Genomic DNA, 25,850 nt, shown 5'->3' with positions numbered 1-25,850 from the left:
ACTGACACAGATATGGCAGTATCTGGCACATCATACCCTGGGGGTCTTTTCCCAAGCAGGGACACTGGCCCAGACCTTGTCCTAACTTCTGTTGCAATTGCTCTGTCAGTAGGTCCACACTGATGTTGGAAGCGTCGCTTATTTCTGTTACAGTCACTTGCTTTAGGGCAAGAGCGATGAAAAACTAAGCGCAGGCAGTGACAGCAGTGACATTGGCCAGGTCAACACCCCATGGCAAAGGAAGCTCCCCTTCCCAAATTTAGCCTAAGCTTCTGAAAGCAACAAACATTGAACATTCATCTGCAATTAAAAGCTCTTCTCTGAAAGTCAGATTGGTTCCCAATTTCAGTCTGTTAGGATACCTTCCTGCACAGGCAAGCCCTGTGTTGATGTTGCGGGCGTGAGGCTGCTGTTAGGATTAGATGAGAAAATCTGCAGCCTGGTCCTAGCTCTGCTGCTGACAGCCTTCTTTTTGATTTGGCATAGTCACTTAGCACCTTATAAAATGGAGATTTGTGTGTATCACATAGGAATGCTGTTCATGCCTTAAAGCTTGTGAAAATACGAGTTTCTCCTGCAGAAAAAGATTTAAAAAAAAAAAAGGTTATGTTTCAGCTATTTGATCATGTATTATTATTCAGCATGATTCATATATTAATACCATACTGAGAATGTCTCTATAAAGATTAATATTATGCTTCTGGGATTAAGTAATATTTCTTAATGTGTTTCTTATCCCAGTATTTTTGCAGAGAAGCTGGAACGGGGCCAGTTCATGCAAGGTGCCTACACTTAGTGGTTAGCTCAGGTCAGGAGAGCACTTAGAAAGCGAATGCCTCAATCATCCCCACTTACCCTGCTGTGGTTTGCATCATGGAGAGGGCACACGAGGTGGATTCCTCTCAGATGAAAGGTGGATGGCGGACACATTGCAATCTCAGCACTCTTGGGCATTATGGATCTTCTCCCAGCCTGTACTACTTGCTAGCATAGACACAGCTACAGCATATTTACTGCACCTTAAAATCTCTTGATGTCATTTGGGAATTGAGTTCACTGGCTGGATTAACTAACCACCAAACCTGGTATCTTGACTGGCTAATGTTTAATCAGGGACTTTATTTTTGTGTTTCCACCAGTTTGTTTATGATGCTGAGTCCAGCCTCAGTAGCACAGAAAAAAAATCTGTCTCTGTTCCTGAGGTAAAGCACCTTAGTCTTTTGTGTAAGCCTGAAAGAACTAATTTGAAGATGGGGTTACCGCAGAGCTGGTTTTTGGAAGTGTCCATTCAATTCTGGGAGTCGGGCTCAACCAGTATTTTTTCTCCCAGTGGGAATTGGTGGTCTCTCTTAAGACCCATTAGCTCCTCTTTGAAAAGAGCAAGGAACAACCAGAGCCTGCTGCTGCTGCATGGTCCCCATCCCTACTCTTCCCTCCTGCCTTTGCTCTCCACCATCCAAACCCAAGCACCCAGGTCTTTTTTCTAATTACGCAATGATTGTGTATCTAAGTATATTTCTTACATCATGAAAGACAGGGTGACAACTACCAGCATCTCTCAGGGCAGTCAAAGCCTCTTCCCCATGCCAGTGACCTCTCACACTGGTTGTGCTGGGCTGCTACAGGGCTATGGTGTGACCTGGCTGATGAGATCCTGTGGCCGGCTTCTCACCTTCATGGCCCCTGCACCCCAGTCCCATCAACCGCCTTGCTGTCATCTCCTCTGTGCCAAGCACTCCCAAACCTCTCCTCCCAGTTAGCTTCCCAACGCGCACGGGGCACAGCCCGTGGCTCTGGCGTAACTGAAAATTTTGGTATGCATCCCATACGCTTACAAAGTTTTGGCCACCTTTGTTACGTGTGATGAGTGTCCAGGTCTCATATCACAGGCTCTGTTCCTAGCAAACTATCACAATCCTGAGACTTGAAGCATTGGAGTAAAACCCCTGCAGCTCACTGAAGTATTTGATAGCTGTTTTCCTGAGCAGATGCCTGTTTATTTTTGTTAGTGATTATAATGTCTGGCAGTAGGAAAATGTTATGAAGGTATCAGAGCTACAGAGGAAAAAGCCAACTCCCAAGTTACAAAGAGGTGATGGCAGAATTTACGGGCTGGCTGGGATTGCAAAGACGTGAACAATTATATCTTACTTGCAACACGCACAGAACGTTTTCCTTCAGACCATATCCTGTACAAGCGTGCCTCAAAGGTTTTCACACAGAGTCCTACAACAAAGCTAGCTGGTCTGGGAAGAAACACAGGTCAAAATTTTCATGCAAAACCTTCAATATGATAATTTCTGTATTTTTACTCTCTGCCCTTCAGAAAGCCCTCTTTTTACAAAAGTTCAGAGGAATTAAAATCACTGGCAGATGTACCAGAACCTACGGACTCTCTGGGATTTCAAGTCAAATTCATATGATTCCTTCTGAGATATCCTATCAGTTGTCTCATTTAACTTGTCAGTGCCGTTTTTAAAATACACAGTTCAACTAAATCAAATAGCACATAGTAAAAAAACAAAAAAACATGTCAGCTTTGCTCCAGCCTCTGATTTCACCAGCATCTGCCCAAAAAGGGAGACATGGGTACCCCCACTATGCACAGCGCACACGAAAACTCACTGGCAGAGCCAAGTGAACCTTAGCAGGGCCAAACATCTCACCAAAACTCTCGCGTAAATACCTTTAGCAAGGTATTTGTAACCTACTTTTTCTCCAAATCCCACTTCTCCCAGCCACAGGACAATGGTAGCAATGAATTTTGTGTTTTTTTTTACAGTGACGTACAAGAACAAGTCAGGGTTGCTCAGGCCGTGGCTCTGCCAGAGAGCATCCTCAATGTAGGCAGTAGCAGCTTGAGGTCTTTCACCCTCTCACATCTTTTGCCCTTTCTTTCTCTGTTGTCCAAAGGAATACTGTTCAGTCCCAATAAAGGTGGAGCCAAGGAGGGGGAGGAAGATGGGTCCATTCACAAGGTCCTTGTCATTTACAATAAATTTAGAACAAGTCACCCAGTTAATGCACTTATAACATTTCAATAACCACCCCCTTTCCTGTAAATTCCTGCAGGACTTTGGCAGCAGAAAGCATACATATGCTACAAATAATGAAATTACAAAAGAAAGGAAGGGAGTATAAGCAGTGGGAATAGGAAGAAATAGCTAAAGAGATACCTTTCAATTTATATACACACCCTTCTCACATAAACCAGAGGTAGTTATCAGCTAACTAACTATTAGTTTGTTAATCAGCTTATCTTCTGAGAACAGGGTTTGGGTGTGCGATACACATAACAATCAACTACTTGAAGTTCAGTCTGTCCCAGCCATTGCCCAACATCGCAGCTTTTGTTTTTAAGGCAAACATCAGCAATGCTCTTTTTTCTTTGGTATTACATGTATTTGTGTGTGTATAAAAAACCCTGTAAATTACCAGGTAGATTCAAGACGTTGCCATTCATCGTTAGGAGCTGAACCTGAGACCCTCAGAGTTACCAGCAGAAGCTTTCATCCCATCAAGACGCCCATCGCTGGGCAGCTGTATTTTCCATAGGTTCTCTGACTCAGTGGCTAGCAGGAAATGCATAGCACACTGAACAATGAAGCACAGGCAATTACTGAAAATAAGTGTTCTCCATTACAAGTAATTTCAGGCTACATTTCACTTAGTTTCTAAATTATAAAAAAAATAAAAAGAAAAAACCACCACATTCATGGATTGTTGAACTTCATTCTTTTTTATTCAAATAAATGGACTTTGAAGGAGGAAAAAGAGACTATAAAGCTTTGCACAGCAAACTGTTTCTATACATAGCTGTAAACAGGCACATAGCTAGTCTATAATAAAGCAAACTGTGCAAATCTACTTAGGCACAGTATCTTCAAAACAGATGTACTACCCACAGTTAAGTTTTGAGCTATTCCGAGCAATGCTGAAGAAAACAAACATTTTCCTATCAGTCTGCCTTCTCAACAAAATCGGTTCAGCCAAGACTCATGACAGGAGGGGGATGCTTTGCTGGAACAAGAAAGGGTAGTGCGGCATGTTCTTATAAACGGGTGGTGTGACTCTTAGCAGGGGACTGGGACACCTTTCACCTGGAGGTGACCATGCCTGTGGTTTAGCTGGGGTGAGTCAAGCCATGCCTGCTCCTAGGGCTGGTAAGCCCTCCCTCCAGGCTGGAATAAGGGCAGAGGTGGGTGGAAGCTTTTCTGCACATGACTAAAATCTGAAACACAGCTTGGGCATTGCTGTAATTGTATTTTAAGGTGGCCAACATGGACAAGCGGGTGACTGAATTTGCCCCTTTGGAAACCAAGCCTTTGTATTAAAAAAAAATTCGCAACAATATTTGAAATTGTGACAATCTAATTGAATTAGTTTTAAATCATTATTATTACTCCTAAAGCAATTCTAGTTATGGGAAAGGTCATGAGCAGGCCATGCTTGCTGGTGAAGTTTCAAGGAAAGTCAAACCACTGAAATGGATGAAGTCACTGAAGAGAAGAAACCATGAGAAACCACAGCTGTCTTGAACTGCTAACCTTGCCATAGCCGGCAGGCAGCTCTCCCACCAATGCAAAGAAATATTTACTCTGCTTCAATTCATTCAGATAATTGCATTCCATATGCAGCTAATCACATTTAAACTAATTGGTATACAAAAGATCTTCCTACTTTATGTGGAAAAGTTAGCAGAAAAATTAGCATAAGGTGGTAAGATCTGCTTGTGCTAAAATCTTGCAGGATTAGAATCTTCCAGGAATAATCAGGAATACTATGTTTCTTTAATAAGTTTAATCAAAATATACTTTAGTCAACTTATTTCTCCAGCATAGAATCACCAAATGGTTTGGGTTGGGACCTTAGAGACCATCCAGTTCCAACCCCCTGCCATGGGCAGGGACACCTTCCACTAGCCCAGGTTGCTCAAAGCCCCGTCCAACCTGGCCTTGAACACTGCCAGGGAGGGGCAGCCACAGCTTCTCTGGGAAACCTGTGCCAGGGTCTCACCATCCTCACAGGGAAGAATTTCTTCCTTATATCTAATCTAAATCTACCCTCCCTCAGTTTAGAACCATCACCCCATATCCTATCCCTACACTCCCTGATATAGAGCCCCTCCCCATCTTTCCTGTAGCCCCTTTAAGTACTGGAAGGCCACTATAAGGTCTCCCCAGAGCCTTCCCTTCTCCAGGCTGAACAACCCCAACTCTCTCAGCCTGTCCTCATAGGAGAGGGGCTCCAGCCCCTGATCATCTTTGTGGCCTCCTCTGGACTCGCTCCAACAGGTCCATGTCTTTCTTATGTTGGGAGGCCCAGAGATGAACATGTTAAAGATATTGCCAACTAATTAAAAGAATTCTAAATGACCACTTTTCTGAAAGAAATTTGAGTTTCAATTTCCTTCTGAATAAAACTTGCCGCAAATCATGAACAAATAAACAACCATCTAATAGGAGCAGATAGACAACGTTTACTACTTCTTAATGTATGAAACATAAAATTTTAAGAGCCCCAATCAAAATGTCAGGCTGGCAATGGCTTTAAAACACACTCGTGTGTATTTAGAAAAAGGAAAAAAAAGCAGCAGCCACCCTTTCTTACCACTTACAAGTTGCCTGCTGAAGTCTCTACATGGTTCACTCTCACAAAACACGTCCGATTGCTGTGGGAAGGGTGGAGATCCCAGAGAGCTTCTCAGGCAGGAGCTGCCGGGAGCTGCTGAGGACACAGTGGCAGGGAGAGGACAGGCTGGTCACACACGCGTAGGGACTGGCCTCCTTATGCCCGCAGGCAGGCTGTGGGCCACCCTGTTACTCATCAGCCCCGCAGGCAGCCAGGTGCTGTAGTCTGATGTGCAGCTATGCAGCTCACGACCAACAGCCTGGCCACCCTTGATATGATGTATCTCCAGGGGATACAAAGGATGGCCCAACGTGGTTTAAACATGGTGTGGTTGTGTGAAAATTTGTTGATTTGGTCACCAAAAAACAGGGAGGGGAAGAAATCTTTTAGGGAGGGATAGCAGGGCAACATGACCTGGAGGACAAATACAAAACAACGCAGAAATTGATTATCTTAATGAAGCTTTCCCACTTGCGGATCTAAACAATAATTGGCGATTCAAATCAATGTAGTCTGGTGTTGTCTTATCCTCTTCAGTTTCATATATTTTATTTACACACAGATAGTAAACTTCCTATGACATGTCGCACCAAAGTGTAAAATCCCAAATTGGTACATGCTGGATCAAACAGAGCACTTTCACTGTTGGGGGAAGGGGGAGGGGGAGAAAAAAAGAGAGCAGTTGTGGCTTTACATCAAATATATTTCAAAATTGTCTGTTAAAATATGTACCCACATCACAAAACACTTTTAAAAAAACCAAGTATTTTTAAATGTATGTACAACAATGCAAAAATATGCCTGAATATGTATCTAATGCAAAAAAATAAACCATTTAATAAAATCTCCCTTCAAATGTCCCCTTTGCTCTTCAACACCTTAAAAAATAAAGAGCTCAGTAAACAAATAGGAGTAAAACCACAAACTAACAGACAGACAAAAGCAGTGCAAAGCAGACACTCAAGAATGGAGAGACATCCTGTTCAGCTTCCCATTGCCCTGGATTACACCACCACTATGGTGCCACTTGTCCTATGCCAGTTGAGTTTTGGTTTTAAAAAGTCAAGACTGCTGTTCAAGCTGTAAGAGGCTGCCTATGGCACTCATTTTCCACATGAGCAAAAAAAGTTAATGATAATCTAACTAAGCACCCTTTAAACCCCCTTAAACAGGGGTGAATTTCATTCTAGGCAAATATTTCACGTTCTGTGTACTCCTGCCAAGCACAGAGATCCCATCCAACAAATAATATGGACTAAAGTCTACCTGGACAACTGTGGTAGGAGAGAGACTTCTGGTGTTTCACAGTTAATTGTTTAGTTATCTCTTCTTCCTGCATTCTCTAGGAAACTGCAAAGAAGGCTCTGGTCTTACAATTTCAGTAAGTCCAATATCTTGTGTTTCTGACACTGCAATTTCATTGGTAATTGGGCTCCTAAGTATTTCTGAAGACTAGGTCTGAATGAGTTAAATGAGACACTTAGTTGCAAGAGAAAACGCTGATCTGGTTCTAATTTGGATGCGTTCAGGTGACTGACATATATCCTTTTTCTTGCTAGAGCAACTGCCCTTAGAGTACATCTGGCTGTATGTGAAATACAGCTCCTGTTTGCAAAAGTAATCCAAGGAGGTTTCAGTATTGCTCCCTATAGGAAAGGTGGTAGGAATGGAAGGGCTGTTTAAAAAACCTGCTTATAAGGCACTGGTGCAGCAAGGTTTGTGATGAACATGGTTTTATGATTTCTATTTTCCAACTGTTTAAAAGTAAATCCATTAAATCAACCATAAATAGCAATAAAACAACATTAGAAAAGTCTCAAATCAATCCACTTAGTATTGAAACTTAGTTTACAACAGTCCTACTTCAGTACACACACTAGCTCCTGCATGTTTTTTTAAACTCATTGTTGGCTCATGCTCACCCTATATACAAAAGCCCCCCCCTGAAGTCATGAAGGGCTGAATATCTTCTACAAACAAGACATTTTTAGATGACATCATATAGTTACACATTAAACTTACAAATGACGGACAGGAACATAGGGAGATATATTGGCTTACCACTGTACATATCTATTTAAGTTTTGGAAGAATAAGAATATACACAAAATATACACTTAATTCACAAAGTAAAAGAGCCCTCAACATCTGCTATTTTGTAGGTCTATGCATTTCTTCTACTGAAATTCCACACGTGGAACTATGTTTGTGCCAGCTCCTCTTCATAAGCAACAGGATCACTTCAAGGTAAATTAGTTCTTCATGTATATGTAACAGAAACAGTAAAAGCTCAGCCTCTAGTCATCACTGTCGCTCCCAGACTCACTCAACTGCAAGTCATTTCCTATGGAAAAAAAAACCCAACAAAACACAATAAGTGAGTAGGTGTTAATTCACATTTCGTGGCAATCAAACCAAACAACAGTCACATTTATGCTGGAAGATTTAAATAAGAGTTACACAATAAATTAATGCAAACATTATCTGTCATTTAATGGACCTCTCCATACCCAAGAACACTACAGTCAGCTCCAGGCCAAACCAAACCGAGTGTCCGTGGTTCCACAGCCACCAAAGCTGCTCCCTGGTGGGAGAACAGCACACCCACGCTAGCAGCTGCTCCACACAGCCAAGCTCCCCTGTATAGCTCTGGGACAAGGCACTGGTGAATCCCCTGGTTTTCTCGGCCCCTTTAAAATTTTATTTTTTTTTGTCTTAAGGCCATTTGAGTAGGCAAGGCAAGGCCTCCACATGTCAATAAACCAAAAGGAATGTTAAAGCCATCACAACTCCAGGCTATCGTCTGAACTAAGCTGACAAATGCTGTGATGGTGAAGGCCCCCCTGCAAAGTGCAAAGAGAGAACAGACAAAAGAAGACCAGGATATGGATGGAACCCACAGTCTCAGACCTTGTTTTGCAGGGCACTTGTGATTTGGGCAGGTGGAGGGCATAAAAGAGGGCAAAAGAATCACGCCTATGTTCTGATAACTGAACCTAGCTCTTCCAGCGTTCTCCCACAGGCCTGTCCCAAATAGCTGCTGAGCAGCTACACAATGGCTATACCCTGATTTCTTCATGTCCTCTCCCTTTCTGTGAAACAAGAACTTGGGTTAGGGGTGACTCTCCCTATGTAGATGGTCACCAATGACTTGAATGCTCAAGGACATATTTATTAATCCTTGGCAAAAGGATTTTAAATCCAAAGGCAAAAATCACTGCCTGAAAAAAGGAGCTACCCTATGAGTTCCCAAATTCTCCTGGAGTCAGAGGCTTCTGGAAATTCCATGACCTCCTGTTAACATGGCCCAGGAGAAGCAGGGAAGAGGAGCTCATAATCAGAAACAGGGAAATGGAAAGATTCCTACTGACTTTGTTAACTTTGGATTTCACCTAGACAATTAATTACTGACAGGCCTTTCCAGTTTTCCACAGCAGGCCTTTTCACTGTTGTCTGTATAATATACTTATCTTCCTGAAGCTGGAAACTCTACATTTATCTGTATTTAAACTCCACCAGTTCCCAGTGTGTGGGTGCCAAGAGATGTACGCAAACATGCCTCAGGAGGAATTAAGAACAGTTTATGGCAACTAAGTTCTAGTTTCCTGTAAATGCACTATTTTAACTCCACTGAGTTAGAATATACCTGATCTAGCGTAAGGAAAGGGCAACACAGATGTACATCTCCCCAGAGAAAGTCTCACGGGACAAAACTGTGCTTTAAAAATATATTTTTTTTTTACACTTTTCTAAAGGGTGGATTGAATTTGTATTGATTCAATGCATGCAAACACCATAGCTCTAATATTTTAACCAAATACATGACACTTCAAATTTCCCTTCAAAGTGTGGTATTCATGAAAATGCAGCTGTGACCAACACAGTATAAAGTAAATACTCTGACAATGCAATACAGCTAACAACAAAGACTCCAGAGACCATGCATTTATGAGCACAGGACAGCCTTGGTACCATTCACAATGCTTTACAGACCTTTAACTGACACATCCCCACCACTTATGTCTAATCTGTGTTTTCACATTAAAATAATTCCCATCCTCTGGTGCACCGGATTCTCCCACACAGATGCTTTTCTACCTACTCACTCCATGCAGAGGCCTGAATCCAGGCTCAGCACAGTCAATGGGGGGCATTGCGCTGATGCCCATAGGCTCTAAACCAACCTGAAGCAATCTCCACCCCTTCAGACAGGTCTTGGACCTCTGTTCAAAAAACCTGTCCACGTACTTCAGCCAGCCCAGCTCCCCGGGATTGCAAACTGCACTTCATGAAGTTAACCTAACATGCTAAGAAAATGAGTGGTCTTCCCACAGCAATAAGACACAAGCCTTTACTTACGGAGCGTGTTCATGAGCTGATTGCTTCCTTGTGGCCTGCTGGTGCCATTAGCGACAGCATTCCTGTTGTTATACTGCTGGTGCGGTGGCTGGGAAGGGGAAACATGTGCTGGCTCTTCCCCCTCACTGCTGGAGCTTTCATCTTCGCTCCCAGATGAGTTTTCTGAATCCGATGAGCTGCTTCCACTGCTGCTGCTCATCTGCTCAATAATTTCAACCTCTGCTCTGAGCTCTGAAATAAAAGGACATTCATCTGGTTGAAACCATAAACAGGGGCCCATGGAATTTTGAAAAAATGTGAAAATGCAATAGTTTTCTCAAATATAATTTATCACATCAAAATATCTCACATGAAAGAGACAGGAAGGAAAACAAAAAAATTCTGAAAATTTTTTACTTAGTTGTTGTAGATAAATTTAAAGAAGCAACAGCATAGGTTAGTATCATAAAACCTTCACTTACACTATTTTCATATACTTTACAATCCCAAAAACACTTCCTGCTTCATTATTTTTAACAGGTTATATGTTTACAAACTAAGTAAGTACATGCCTGATTTTTACAGGCCCATTTTTAAAAAACATCTTAACGTGTAGGAATCTAAATTGGTAGGTGTCAGTGACATTTAGGCTTCTGGAAAACACAAAAAGGGCGGGTGGGGTGGGGGTGGGCACAGGCACATGATCACAACAGAAACTGCCTTGACTTCAGATAGTGTATGAAACTGCTCCAGTGCAAAGCCACACAACTAATTTTGAACAAACTTCAGAAGCAGATGGATGACATCAGATAACTTTGCAGTGGGGCAGATAGAATATTCACATGCTGGGGAGTGGTAGTAATACGTTAATCTGCTATAGAGCTTACAAGTAGTCAGGAAAATACAGGGACTACTCTGAAACTGGGAGGTTATTCAAGTCAGACACACCCAACTTGAGGGTTTCCAGTGCAAAGAAACACTGTAATACCATGACAGCACCATGACAGTCACATCAGCAACAGCTAGTGTTGGCTGAATGACTGGTTACTAAACAGTTATTAAGGTAAGTCACCTCAAATGATTTGTCATAATAAGTGGCCTAAACACTATTAGAAGACAATTCTTTTGTATCCACCCACAAAGTCAAATATCTAATAACTCAGTTCACCTAGGCAGGTTTCCACAAGAGAAGAATATTCACACATATGTTAAATACAGGATGTAAAATCCTCAAAAATTAGGCTTTTGTTGGGTTAGCAGTTTTATACCCACAGGGTTAGAAGTCAGTGCTTGCCCTGGAGAAGTCACAGGCTAAAAGGACAAGAATGAAAGAAGGGAGAGATGAGGTATTGTCATCTCTACCTGACAAGTAAGAGCTGATGCCAGAAGTGATTCACCTTAGGTCAGATGTGTGTCAAAATGAGATGAATCCCAGCTCCTCAGCTGAGGACATCCTTCTTGTCTATGGCACAGCTAGATCATGTAAAATGAATCTTTATGTAAAAATGGCACAATTTTAATGCTTATTATCTTCAGGCCCTGCAGGAGTAAGTCTTAGCAACTGGAACTCTTCCCATTTTCCTTGACTCATTTAAGACCCATTTTCCTTGAGCTACTTAACACTACCACATTATTTGCTGGAGAGAGCTCCTCTAGATCAGCATGTACTGGTTTGAGAAATTAAGGGGGTTTTTGCCAGTTTTAAAACTGATGTTTTTCAATTTCAAAGTTAAGAGCTCAATTTCAACTGCTATAGTTATACTGAATCAGAGGCAAGGAAGGTGCATTGAAAGGGAACAACCCTATGACTAACTCCAGCTGGGTATTTAAGGATAGTGGGGCTGTTCACTCAACTTACTTCCTAAATCTAGATCCCTGACTAGACCACCCGTGCTCTCTGGACTTTATTAGTATGCCAGGTAAATCTTACTCATTCATCTTGAAGACACAGTATGAGAGACCATTGGAAGAGGGAGAAAGAATATATGATTAGGCCAACAGAAGATGTTACTTTGTACTGTAACTCTCTTCTCAACACAGTTGTGCAGGCTTTAAAAATCCATTTCACACCTGGAATCTGATACACAGACAAATGAACACTTGTAAGTCACTGTTCTCAGTCCACCCATATCAAGGACTTCATATTGTAAATGTACCCTGTGTTCAAGGCTAAGATATTCACAGGGGAAAGCTAAAGGAAAGATAAACAGGAATAAAGGTTCTTTCTCTTTAAAATGCTCAGATTTAATTTTTTTTCTCCCTAGTTTAATGATGTAAAATTTCCACATACTTCTAGTGATGGAGTTGTTGTAAGTTATAGTGATGATAATAATACATTGTTTAGAATATCCTGGATTGTAGTAAGTACAATCACCTACAGACCACAGTTCATATTGCAAAAAAGATTCAATAAACAGTGCTAATAAAGGACAAGTGTCTGAGAATTACACACGTACGCTTACAGAGCTAGAGAGTCTATGGCTGAGATGGAGTGATGGCACACAGGCTGAGAAGAACACAGCAGCCCAGAAAGCATCATATAAAATAGTGTGAAGAAGGTGAAGTAATCTAAGAGGCATTGGCGGTGAAAGGGAAAAGACACAACAAGAAATGCACTCCAAAGAACTAGAGAAAAAAAAATAAACAAGAAGTTTGAACTTGATACAGTAGGTGAGGAGATAACTGAAGGAAGTGATGCAGCCTGATGAAGAGGAAAGGAAGATCAGCCTGGCTAATTTTAAACAGAATTAGAGATTAGTGTCTGATCGAAAAGTGAGGGTTTTCTGCTGAGAAAGCAGAAAACTAAGAGCCCATAGAAGAGCTTTGGTTATGAGGAGGGGAAGAGACAATGCCTTGGAAGAAGTGCTAAGGCCCACTATGCTGAATACAGGCAAGAAAAGCAAAACAGAGCCAATATCACAAGCTTCATGGACTGGGAAGTTAAGGGTGTTACCAGTGACAATGGTCATGGGTGGAAACATGGTCTGAGCCATCTTCTAGTCAACTTTTGCCTCACAGACTGTCAGCTCCCCACAGGTCTCTCTTGTCTCTTAATTCCTTGAGCCCAAAAGTCTAAACATCTCATCTGTGCAGATGAGAAAAAAGTAACAGTTGACACTAATGTTATGGTGGCTGCTGCATCGCTAGAAGTCTGCCAGGCAGACCTCCATGAGGACCACTAAGGAAGTCTGTTCAAAACTCTCTTGTGCCACACTGTCAAAGATGGTGGCTAAGCCAACGATGTCACCAAAGCCTTGCAGGAAAAATGAATCTGCTTTAAAACCATCCAATTTTGCATTTTCCTATTTGACTGTTACGCTTAGTGAAGTTCTAGGTACTGAAGCCTTGGCTAAACATTTCCTTGTGGTGCCTCCAATTAATGTAGCTGTGTGTATATGTGTACAATGAAAGAGTCAGACATTTCCTAGATCTTTGTACGGTAAGATCAAATGCTTCATGTTGATGCACCTTTAAGGTTTAAAAGATGACAAGCGTTAGGATGTGCAGCAGTTACTTTTAAAGAAGCTTTCCATACAGCACAGTTTTGAACACTGGCCTTAACTGAGTCTAGATCATCTAAAAAGGCTGACATTGCTAGGGGAACCTTAACTTGTGCACATTCAATGTTACAACTGTAGGCTTTCTTTCAAGAAAACAATGGCTTATTGTTTTACACTAGCAGTTTTTAGAGTAAAAAAAACAAAACACCCAAGGTCAGAAATCATACAAACAGAACAGTCCTTCTCAACAGGGCTGTCTTCTGTATATATTCAGTATCAAATGCCCTAATTTCTTTCCATAATCATGTCTAAGGGTTCTTACTGCTTCTCTCAATTCCCATAGGCTATGCAGAATTTTAACTAATACCCTAACCTTGGGCTGCAAGAATACCAAGAACTTTTGGAAATAAAGTAATTCAGCTTTAGGAAGGATAAGATTGCATGTCTATAGCAGAATGCTTACTGTTAATAACGGTATGCAAGGTGGAGCAAAATAAACTTGATGCTGGCACTTTGAGCATGCAAAGACGGCAGCGTTTTACATTGAAGTGTAAAAAATTTGATTGAGGTGTTCTTAAGAGACAAACGCAGTACTATGGCATAATCCTTACATGCTACAGCTGCATTTTAGGTAAACAAGATCTGCTCAGATTTTTAAGCACTGAATTTACAGTCTCCAAACCAGAAATATGTTTCTGTGTTTTTTTTCCCAAGTACAGCATGCTGTAATTATGTCAACATTACTGAAAACATTTCTGTTGTGGTCAAATAGGTCTGATAAATGCTGATCATTTCAGGCACATAAATGGCTGTATTGCGGTAGATGTTTGCAAATGTTCACCGCTTAATGAAATGTTATCAGATGTAGCCAAGAATTCAAAAGAACAAGCTCTTACCCTCTCTTTTGCTCCCTTCATGCAGGAGGACAATATAAAAGCTTGCAGGGAAAAAGATTCCTCTGCCGCAGGACCCTAGACCCAGGCTCCCCAAGGCCTCTGCATGAAGAAAAGGACTGGCTCAACTCCCATAGGTTCTCACTCAGTCCTCAGGCACCACTGTTTGGACAGTTGTGTAATGGGACAGAAAACTGACCTACCTGAAAGTTTGTTTCGCAGCTTGTCTGTAAGGGGAGCTATGGGAATGCACAGCTGAGGGTACTGTGGGGAAAGCAGTAACTTGTGCTGAGGTTACCTGAAAGCCATTGTTAAACATCATGAAGGCTGCATGTCTTAGCACACTCTTAAGTAGGGCACACTAGGAGAAAGAGAGTGTCATAGCACCAGAGATCCTTTCAACCACCTCTTTTGGGGATTGTAAGGTCTGCGCTGCATCCATTAAAGAAAAAACACAGAATTTCAGCTTATCTTTCATACAAATGAGGTACTTCACCCAGAAGGAAATCTACTGCTTCAATGGAAAGAACACAGTCTCTTCAGAACTTACAAGCCTTTGTTCATACAAAGACATATTAAGGGAAGATAACAGGACTGAAGACTATCACATAGCTTTTACAGTTACATTTTATATTTTCATTGTAGAATGGTGCCATTTTAGTTCTACCCTTCCCAAGTAGGTTCTTATGATATAAATGGTTTAGTAATGATGATGCTCTAGATAATAAATGCTGGAAAAAAGCTATAGAGAGCATATACTATAAGCAAAAATGAACCTGTGCAGGGATTTGCTCTCTTTTTGGGCTTTGAACAACTATCCCTATAAAACACCAACTTAAAAGTCCTATTTTTTTAGTACAAGTCAGGTGTTCTTTTGCTTGATTTTGGAAACAAAACTCTAAAGGTTATTTATTTGGGGGTACTTTTCCAGTAAAAGATGATCAGGTGGCAAAAAATTACTAAGACATTTCTAAACAATGTGACTTATATTTCAGACCATAGAAAACAATCTTTGTAGAACAGATGTCACGCCAGACAAACATTATAACATGACCTTTACAGATCGCTGTATGTATACAAAAGAGTGCCCCAATGGTTAAGTAACTTATTACACACTACAAGAAAAAGACATTTAAAATTCACAAATAAATCAATTTTTAAATAAACCTGTTATCTTTCTCCTTACAGAAAATAAAAATGGCAATGCAGCTAAGGGAACTGTAGCTAACAGACTCTCAGATGATGATTCCGTCTGTTGACCAGCATCCAGGTATTGAAAATACTACTGCTGCAAAAAGAGTGAGACCAATCAGCACGTATGCAAACACACAGACAGCTTAGCAGTAAAAATGTCACCTAGTGATTACCATGAACTGAAAAAATACCCTGCTAAGTAATTAACATAGTCTGGGCAATTAATATAGGCTAAGTTTACAGGCAAAAATAGCTACATGAGAAAGAGAAATAAAAAGAGACTCAGAAAAAAAACCCCACAACCACTAGACAGAAAGAGCAATCTTAAAATAATTGCATCTGGTGCCAGACAAGAAACATAAGACGAGCAAATAAAAAACTAAGTTTAAAATCTTCCTCATTCTGACTGTGGTATCCACAGCAAAACCAGGTTATCACAACAGTTGAAAGGAAGGACATGGACAAAGAAAGTGCGCCCTGTCCACAGCAGAACAATGAGACAAAGCATTGCTGGAGCAGGAGACTGAGCTGAGCCAGTCATCCCTTCAAGGTACTTTAACAAAAGTATAGCAACCATAGGGCATATGTGATCAAAGCTGCAGAGAAGTGGTTGTGGTAAAGGGGAAGCTGAAGGGTTGTTCACACCCTCATCCCTCCCCAATTAGCACTATGTAGCATGGCACAAGCTCCAGGTCTTGTGATGGGAACACAGCCACTCAGCCCTTCCATCCTACTGGCAAATGGCTCCAACCTAACTCAGTGCAGGAATAACTTTTGTCCAAGTTATCCGATTGCATAACTAGATCTTGGACCATTAGCTTTTGTTGTTGTTGTCTAAGACACCCATTCAACTTGTCTAGCACTCAGCTACAGGTTTCTGAATTCATGCTTATTTCGTCTTCTTTTCAGAACAGAAAAATAGTTTGGAAAAGTAAAAATAATCCAGAAAGAGGAAGTTCTCTCATGCCAGAGAAGACTGCAGTATAAATATCTATGCTGGCAGAAGAGAATAAATAATTCACTAAGATGCCTTACAACGAGATATAAAGATGACAAACCAGCTGTCAAGTGCCATCTTTTAATCCCTGAACACTTTAACATTTTTATAAATTGCACAGTCATAGTTTTTATTAGAAAGAAGAAAGACAAAACCAACGAAACCTCCAGAAACTACAAACCCTTCTTTACCTCTTTTAATGTCATCCAGCTGAGGCTCAGGAGAAGGATTATCTTTCAAAGGAGAAGTTTTAGGTCCAGCTGCTGGCTTGGTTGGGGCTCTGAACTGTGAAGGAGGCTGAGATGCTCGGGCAGACTGTTGTTCTATTCGGGCTTGGATCTTACTGCTGCCCTCTGCTCTGAAAAAACAACCAGAGACATTCAGCAGTACTGAGCAACTATGTCCATCTTTTTCAGTATCCTTGTACTAATGAATCATCTGTGACTTCCTTTTGTATGGAACTCAACTTTTTTTTATAAATGGTGAATTACAGCTTTCTGTATGCAACACTTACTTTCAATACAAATAAACATATACAGCTACACTGCAACACCCTTACAAAATGTATTTTCAAATCCAAATGTGCTTCAGTGGTGCCAAATTCTCTACTTGAAGAACAATGAAGGCTTTAATTTAGCAATTAGTATTTGTATTTTTAAAAAAGAATAAGCAATCACAGTAATTTAAAGTAACTGCATGATAAAACAAATCCTCTCCCAACAAAATCCTACATAAACAATCACAGCAAAAAACCCCAATTTTCTCACTTTGAACTCTTAGTGGTCAACCTGACTAGAGCAATCATTCTTACTGCTAAATACAGCATACAAGCATTTAATTCCTGGTTTTCATTCATTTGCTATTGTCCCTTAAAAATAGTTTAAGCTGTTTCCTTAGTGGGAAATAGTCTCCAGAATACCACCATGCCTAGCTGTTCAAATTCAAATCAGGTATTTCTTCTTTGTACTGAATCAGTGATGTGACTGAGATTGTAGGACAGTCAATAATTTGGTAGAAAAAAAACCCCACAACATAACAAAATGTTTATTCGAGAGAAGTATTTTGTCCCTCTGCGGTACACCATAATGAAGTTAAAGTGTGTGGTGTATTTATCACATACCACCAAAGCCTTTGGGGGTATGCCTTTAAGTAGTGCAATACAGAAGCAGCTTATGCAGGTATTAGAGCTCAGTTTGGGTTCTAGGAGGGTCCCATCTCAGCAGTGTGACATTTTGTGGGTATGAACTAATCCCACTGAGATACAAACTAGCCCGTTAGGACCTGCCTGGACTTCACCTAAACCGCTTCTGGTATCTGAGCTAGTACATTTAGCACTAACTCAGGTATCTCTGTGCCTTATTGAATTGTAGATGCAACTTCAAAAATTAAGCACAGAACCACCTCATTGTTCATCACTGAAATGCAGCTATTAAATACCACATTAATGCAGCTTACACAGTCATTTACAATAGAAGTGAGGACTTGGCAATACATTCACTGTACCAAGTGAAAGGTAAAAGCAAAAGATTGTTTCTAGTATTAATTATGCTCTTGGAACCACGGAAGATTTTATGTAGAAAAAGTGCAACTACTCCCCCTTGGATGTCATCAGGACATTAACACTAAAAACTGCTCCAACTGCTCCCACAGAGTGTCAACAGGTCGTTACAGACCAAAGTAACCATGGAAAAAAAAAAAACACCAAACAACCCAAAAAACCTCACTTCTGAACTAGAAAACGGAATGACTTTGAAAAGCACTGTTCCTCAAAACAGGGATCCCCAATATCTTACTACCCTGCCTCTGCTTGAGAAAAGTTGAAACATTTTTCACCTCACCAGAGGCAAAACTCAGTGGATCCGAACACCTCACTGAATCCAAGCCCTCCTGCACTTCTTTGCTCCTTTTTGACTTAAGCTTCACCTAGACAAAGTCCAGCAGAACTTAAATTGGGAATTCAAATCTCGTCTAGGACGTGCTCATATCCACTGGATAAGATGAATGCCACTGGGGTGAGTTTTCACATCAGCGATTCACAGGAGTGTCACAGGCCATCTACTTTGAACGCAAGGTGTTCTTGGCAAGCTTCCAGCCAACTGCTGATGAGCTGCAACCCATGTTTTTAGTAGTTTTAGCAGCTGAAAGTTCTACACTGCAATAAAGTGGGTTTTCTTAAATGTAAAACTTGCAGCATTTGTGCAGTGAAATGAGAATATTGGGTCAGAGAGGATTTCTGGCCTCAGCAATTCTTCTAGGCAAAACCTCATAACCATTATTTCTACAGTTCCCGCCCCAGATGGATGCTTTGGACTTGTGTTACACTTTATATATCACTGATCTAATACAGGGATGAGTGTTTCTTGTTGCCTAAGACTGTATTATTAAAACATCATGAGTCCCAGCGGAAGCTGTAGGGAACAAACCCAGAAAGTCTAACAATCCTTTTGACAGCCTATTATTTCCATGGTCTTTTTCAGCCAACTAGAGATTCCTGAAACACATCCCATCCTTCAGCCAGCTTCCAAGGCTTCAAATCATCAGAGGTGTTTCACTGCAAACTATAATTATGTCCTTTCAGCAGTGGAGAATTTACAAATTCTTTACTCTTGGATTCGCACTCCTATTTGCATTTTTAGGCAAGATAATTGGCCATGTAAAGCCCATAAGGCTTAGTAATTAAACATCACTACAAAATAAAAGGAAACTGAGTTCTGGTTCAAAAAGACAGTCTGAAGAAGAAAGTTCAGCAAGAAATAATCCTGTCAACAGCCCTGTCCCCAGCTTTACCTTGTTTTCTTGACTTGAATGCTGCTATTAAGTTTTTCCAGCATATATTCCCCAGTGTCATGATTGACAATAAGCACACAGTCCTTCTGATATGGCCTTTTATTTCCTTTAAACACAGTCATTGGTGGAGTTGAACCCTGGTATCAAAGAAAGAGCACACATTTGTTTGGTTGTATTCCCCTACACAGAAGTTTATAAACACTAAGAGAAATGAATAGATGTATTGTTCTAACCAAGAGGCTAAGCAGTTAATGTTTAGTTCCCACAGAAAATGTTCATTCATGAAAAGGGAAAAATAGTTATATGCAGTAGATCAGACATCTCCTCATAGTAATATTATGCCTTTCATCACTTTAAGTGTCTCTGCAGTGACAAAACATCATCTCCATGGTTGCCATTATTTACAGTTCTCATTCCCAAAATGGTAACATAACTGAATTTGCATAGCTGGCCCTGACAAGTGTCAGAAATCTTTTTGACATTTCTCCTCTGGAAATCTTGGCTTTGGATAAGAAATAAAGTTCTAATTATTCATGTAGCAGAACAGCTGCCTAAAGAAATATGTGGTCAATTGAAAAATAAACTGCTTCATATATATATATATATATATATATATATATATATATATATATATATATGCAGTATTTTAATTACAAGCAACTGTCACAAACTATGTAACAGTAGCTGCCTTCTTCAAAGTCAGATTAGCACATAGATCCCATGAAATTACAACAAAAAGTCTTCTCAAAAGCAAATTGGGTATTTTGATGCCTTCCAGGAAGTCCCCCAGTCCACACAATGCTGCACAGAACCACAAAAGTCTAAAGGCCTAGACTGAGAAGCAATAAAGACAAACTCCTGTGGTGGTGCATGCTGGCTAACTTATACTGATGGGATTATGCTCAGCTAAACTGCATCCATGCACAGGCTGGCTCATACACCTGGTTTCGGGGTTACAGGGAGGCAGAATCTATGGTCTATCTGCACACTGAAGCACGGATGCACACAGGGCCATGTCAAAAAAGGACATGTTACTCAAAGGGGATATAGAGAATTATGTTCTCAGCTATGAAACTGCCTCAGACTTCTCTGTAATGTACAGCTACTGTACAAATATTTTTTTTAAAAAAGGTTTATTCATGTGCATCTTTACGCATGCCACAGGAACCAAAATCAGTGAGAAAAGGAAAAAACACACCCTTCTACATTTTATTCCGAGTAACAAAAATGAGCAATCATATTTTAACCACAAAGAATGCAATTCCTATTCTCCGTATTGCTAATAAATAGAATACATTTGAATTTAAAATGGCTTCAGAACTGTAAGGGTGAAAAATCTGAATTCCCACAAAGATACAGTAAGAGATACAGATACAATTCAGAAACTCAAGTCTCAAGGAAGTCTAATCTTCAAAGGCATGTTACATTTTTAGCCTTCCTACATTTAAGAGAGGAAAGCAACACTCAAGAGAATAAAAAGCTGAAAGTCTAATCCTGCTCGCTGTTGACAATTACGTCAGGAAATGTATGATGCACAAACGTAATGAAAATTGTTCAAAGTTTGCTGGCTATCATTCTGATACCCAGAAGCCTCCTAACTCAAAAGAGTGTGATTTCTGTCTTAAAAATTAAGCAGAAATAGAACCCTGATTAAGCAAATTAACCATCCCACCCTTCTACTTTAAATGCTTATGTTTTATGTTAGTGCCTAAATAACACTGTCTTACAGATTTTGCTGATTACAGGATAGAAGACTACATACAGTAGGTGAAACAGGTGATATTCAATCAATTTGTTTTCATGTGTGAGGGTCTTTTTAACAAACAGAAATTCTTCACTTCCCCATCCGAACTGTTTTATCAAATACTAAAGCCACTGAAGTCATGTGTAGAAATAGTACTTCAATTTATTCAAGCAGCAAATACCAAAATATCTCCACTGAACAAATTATCAGATACCCCCAGGGACCAGACAATTTCAAGAAACAATTTAGAATCTGAATCCTATCCAGCTGTTGGGCAACTGAGAACCAAAGCAGGATCCAAGAAATTCAGTGAATCTTCTCAGGATGAAATGATCTCAAAATTTGTCACTCTTTTCCAGTGTGCTCAGTGTTTTCCAGCTCTCTGTCTGGACCACAGGCAGCACTGCCTTGGAACAACGCACGCACAGTGGCTGCATTCAGTGAGGTTAGCTGCCGAAGCCTCCAAAGCATACTAGGAGCTTAAAACTGCTCATACTCATGGGAAGACAATCAAATTAAACTCATCAGTACAGAGATTTGTTGTTCAACACAAAAAGACGAAGGAACACTGTTCTCAGTCAATCCAAGATGAATGCCATGGCTACTAATCCTATTGTCACCTGCTTTCAAATTGCACTACCACGCTCATCGTTTTTATACACAAAAACCACTATTGCGACCTTCTGCAGCACTAAAGGTGACCAAAGCCATAAGAAACAGGAGTGGGGGGGGAAGCAGGCTAAAGCCTCATTCAGCGAGAATTATCACAGTATCATCACCTACCAACTAATGTGCCAGAATAAACAATATCAAAAGGATCTGACACAGCTCCCAAACTGACTGCTGTCCCCCTGAAACCACTAAACCCATCGATGTCTGTGAATTCTGGTTTATTGGCTTGACACATAGCATTAACTTTAGCTAATAAACAAATCCAGTTACAGCATGCAAGCACTTTCTTTTCTTCTGGTAAGGAAACTACGGAATCTTCAATTACAAAACAGCTGCACCTATAAAGTTTGATCACTTGTTTTATTGCTGTTTGACCATCATCCTCACACAGTAGATCTTTATGGCATCATTTGAGGAGGAAGTGGATGGGAAACCACTTCATTGCCACTCACCAGAACCGCCCCTCTTGCTTCCACTGATGAAGCTAACGGCAGGGAACCCTCTATGATCTTTACATGTTTTAGTAATGGGAACAACATGCTTACAGGCCAACCTGTGGCTTCTAAGCATCGAATCTTGACTATAGCCCAAATTACTCTGCCTTTCTTCCTTAAGCCATAGCACTAAAAATAGATGGAAACCAGGCACAGAGCTTCAGCTAACAGTAAAAGTCTTCTTGTTATTCAAGGAAGAGTAGGAAGGAAGGAATCAAAAGTAAAGAACAGACTGGAACCATAAAAATATAACCCTTTACAAAGATTCAACTGCACAGTCCTTTCCTGAGGTGGTGCTACAAGTCTGGCTGCTCAAACTCAAATATTGAACCCACTTGTGTTAACAAAGATGAAAGTGAAACTAACATTTACATGAGGCTGCAACTACATCGCAAATTTGTTGGAGTAAACAAGGACACATACATAACAAACTTACTGGAATATGTGGCAAAGTGATTGTTACATCTTCTCCTTTACCCACGTAGAGGTCCCCCTCACAAGCTGTATCAAGCGATGCTGGCTTAAAATCATCTAAAGAGGAAAACAACTGTGATTACATTCCTCGGAGTCTTCAGACGTGTCATCCTGCCCTGCAAAGAGTCACTGTATATTTACTGTGATAATAGAGAATGCTAAAATACATGCTAGTGTTTACAGCAGGAGTGGAATAACACACCAGCACAATGTGTCTATGCTCAGTGCCTCAGGCATTGATGGCAACAGATTCTAAACTTCCTTTTTAAAATGGAAATAAGGTTCTAGATCTTGTGTTTGAAGACCAAAAGCAGACTTCTCCAAACCCTAGGCATAGAGTGAGACTTAATTTTGCAAGCAAGGGTAAAACTGTATCATGCATCTCAGAGTATTGACTTCATGAATCAGGGCTCTGTGTGGCTCCTGCCAGTTCCAAACCTGAGGACTCTCTCTGTGACAAAGACTGACTTAGTGACACCAACTAATTTAGCCTTGCTGATATTTCTGGCTATTTAACAGCCATTTTGCCTCCACAATACCTCCTCAAGCATAGGAGACCTCAGCTCTCACCTAAAAGGAAAAAAAAGGTGCTGATCTTACTTCAGCAGGCTCCATGCTAGTCCAGTGCCGCTGTGAACGGAAAGCATGACTAAGGTGAGGCACTGTAATAGCTTTAAAGTAACCCTAGCTTTAAGTATTTTTGTTGCATTGTATAGAATGCTTTGTCCCCCAAACAAGGCACTTCTGTTTAGTGTATTTATTTGGACTAAGAACATTTTAACTTAAAAGTATTTTCTCCTCATTATTCTGTCATGCTGACAAGCCATAAAAAAACCCATAAAAAACTATCAGAACCTGTAATGTTTTGACAGAGGATTTAGACAAAGTGAAATAAGATATAGGTTGGTTTGCGTTGTTTGTTTCTAAAATAAGCCTCCACTCAATTTTAGCATCTCTGGATATGAAGAGATGCAATTATATTCATAATCAAGGCTTTTAATTACATTAGTTAAGAAATTAATATCTCAGAAGAAATTTAAAATGTAATTCCACTATGAAAAGCACATTTGCAGAAAAAAAACCCCAAAACCCCAGCTTGTATAAATTCTCATCAAAGGGATGTTAATGTCTAATTGAGTTTTAGTTTGACAGCACAACAAGCAGAATCAGGCACACTTGACTTAATCCTCATGCCTTAACTGCCAGACCAAATCATACCCTTCACTTTCATCCGAGCAGTCTATTTCTAGCTATTGTTTCCCACCTACTTTATGTGCAAGCTTTCTAAATAAAACAAATCAGCTGTACAAGAGCTAGTGTCTTTGCCAAAAAGGGATCAAGATTTTCAACAGCACAGTCACTAAATTAAAAGGAATATCACTATCAGACTTCTTTCTTGGGTATCAGCAGAATATAGCTACTCTAAACAAACATTCAAATTGTTTTCATTTGGTTAGCTCACTAGATGTACGTGCTTGGCTATCTTACTGTAGATTGAGTGCACATATGTCCCTCCAAATGGACCCACAGTCCTTTTTCCAAAAGTCAATGTTTTTAAGATGGGTTTTCCTAGGATAATCCAGTTTTTCAGTACAGTATTTCATAAACATTATGGAAAGGAATGAAGTATTTTAAGATGGCCAAAACAAATATAGCCTACAAAATCCTCTTATTGTAGTTTGTGTAAAGAGGTTTACGGGAACAATATAATGCTTGGATCCCAAATAAATATTTCCAGATCAACAGTTTGAAAAAAATTTCTAACCAGGAAATGAGAGATCTCACTTGAAAGTCACGGATGGAAAATACAGCACACAGAAAGTTCTTTTAAATCAGACTATGACTGAAAGAATAGTTTTAAGAGCTTTGGCTTTGCAATCCCTTAAGAAATTGATAATTGAAGCACTTTCAATTCTAGAAATTCAGTGTATTTCTATCTGGATATGGCTTGGCTTCATACACTATTAGACAACAACCTCATTCATTTGATAGTTGGGCTATTTTAAAATTTTGATCTGTAAATGTAGATCTGCTAGTATGTTAGTGCTGGATAAAACCGTTCAGTGTTCTGTAATAAACAGTTAACTGTACCAAACATACGGTATGGTATTTTTTAGCACGGTGGCATTATGTATAACCAGAGGGGTGAGACATACAAAATGTGTTAATCCACTAGACAGTTTACTGTTGAGCAAAATAACTTTGCCTCAGTCACTGACCATCTGCTTGAGTAACAGCTCAGACTAGAAAGCTGTTCTTTCAAGTTGTACTCAGGTGACTAATATCACTGAAATTACTTATCCTAGTGTATGAATACGGGCCATGAGACTAGGCCTAGGATTATGCATCATAAACCAAAAAAAATTCCTACTGTTAACCGTATAAATTTCCTACCTTAGTACAAAGCTGCTGAAATCTAAGTTTAGTACCACTTTCATTTACTGTTGACGATTTACTACTCATTTTAAATCCTGGACTCATTTAGGGAAGAAAAAGCAGTTTCTTGCCCACAGAAAGTGAGCTACTCTTCAAAACAATCTTCTAATATGAAATTAAATTTACTCAAGGCTAAATACAGCAGTTGGAATAAATCGGGTGTCCTTAAAAGAAACCCACGTTCTTCCAATTATTCCACAACTTCATAGCTGCTCACGACCTTACCTCAGGATTTATTTTACACTTATTAGGCAGCACTGTAAGTGTCTGAGTCATTCCTGCTCGCTTTCCTGGGAAGTGACTTATCAGAGCTGGCTGGAGTGGGGACAGCCAGGGAGGGGTCTGCTGGGCCACACGTTGCCTCATGGCGAAAACAACCAGTTAACGATCAAACAGACCTGCCGCGTTCCTCTCCAAGCACTCCCGCAACCTGTCCTGCGACTGCTATAAAAAAAAAAAAACAACCCAAACCCGCAAGCCACCCCCTCATGGAGCGGATCGCTTTATGCTCCTGAGCGATTCACGCACGTTTCGTGGGAAACTTCCTAAGATGCTCGTCCACCCTGGCCTGCCTCGCTCAAATCTGTGGGGAAAACACTCGTGGGGGTGGCGCGGAGGGAAGAGGGGCGCTGAGGGAGCGGGAAAGGGGGGGTGTGGGGGGTGTCGGGCGCTGAGGGAGCGGAAAGTATG

General features: G+C 40.4%; 1 protein-coding gene across 1 annotated transcript; it reads right to left on the bottom strand.

The window, feature by feature from the left end:
• Nucleotides 1-6,311: 6,311 nt before the first annotated feature.
• EAF1 (ELL associated factor 1) lies at nt 6,312-25,526 on the bottom strand. The gene is made up of 6 exons (XM_026842886.1): nt 25,403-25,526; nt 22,687-22,781; nt 19,341-19,477; nt 16,745-16,911; nt 9,991-10,221; nt 6,312-7,975 (listed from the first exon to the last, which is right to left on the bottom strand). Exons 1-6 carry the CDS (start codon nt 25,524-25,526, stop codon nt 7,929-7,931), a joined length of 801 nt encoding a protein of 266 aa, XP_026698687.1. The 3' UTR covers nt 6,312-7,928.
• Between the last annotated feature and the right edge of the window lie 324 nt (nt 25,527-25,850).

Source organism: Athene cunicularia (genome assembly GCF_003259725.1).
Source record: "Athene cunicularia isolate RWA chromosome 2 unlocalized genomic scaffold, athCun1 chr2_part1, whole genome shotgun sequence".
NCBI lineage: Eukaryota > Metazoa > Chordata > Aves > Strigiformes > Strigidae > Athene > Athene cunicularia.
The sequence above is the reverse complement of the archived record's forward strand: the minus strand, read 5'-3'. Positions and strand labels throughout refer to the sequence as shown.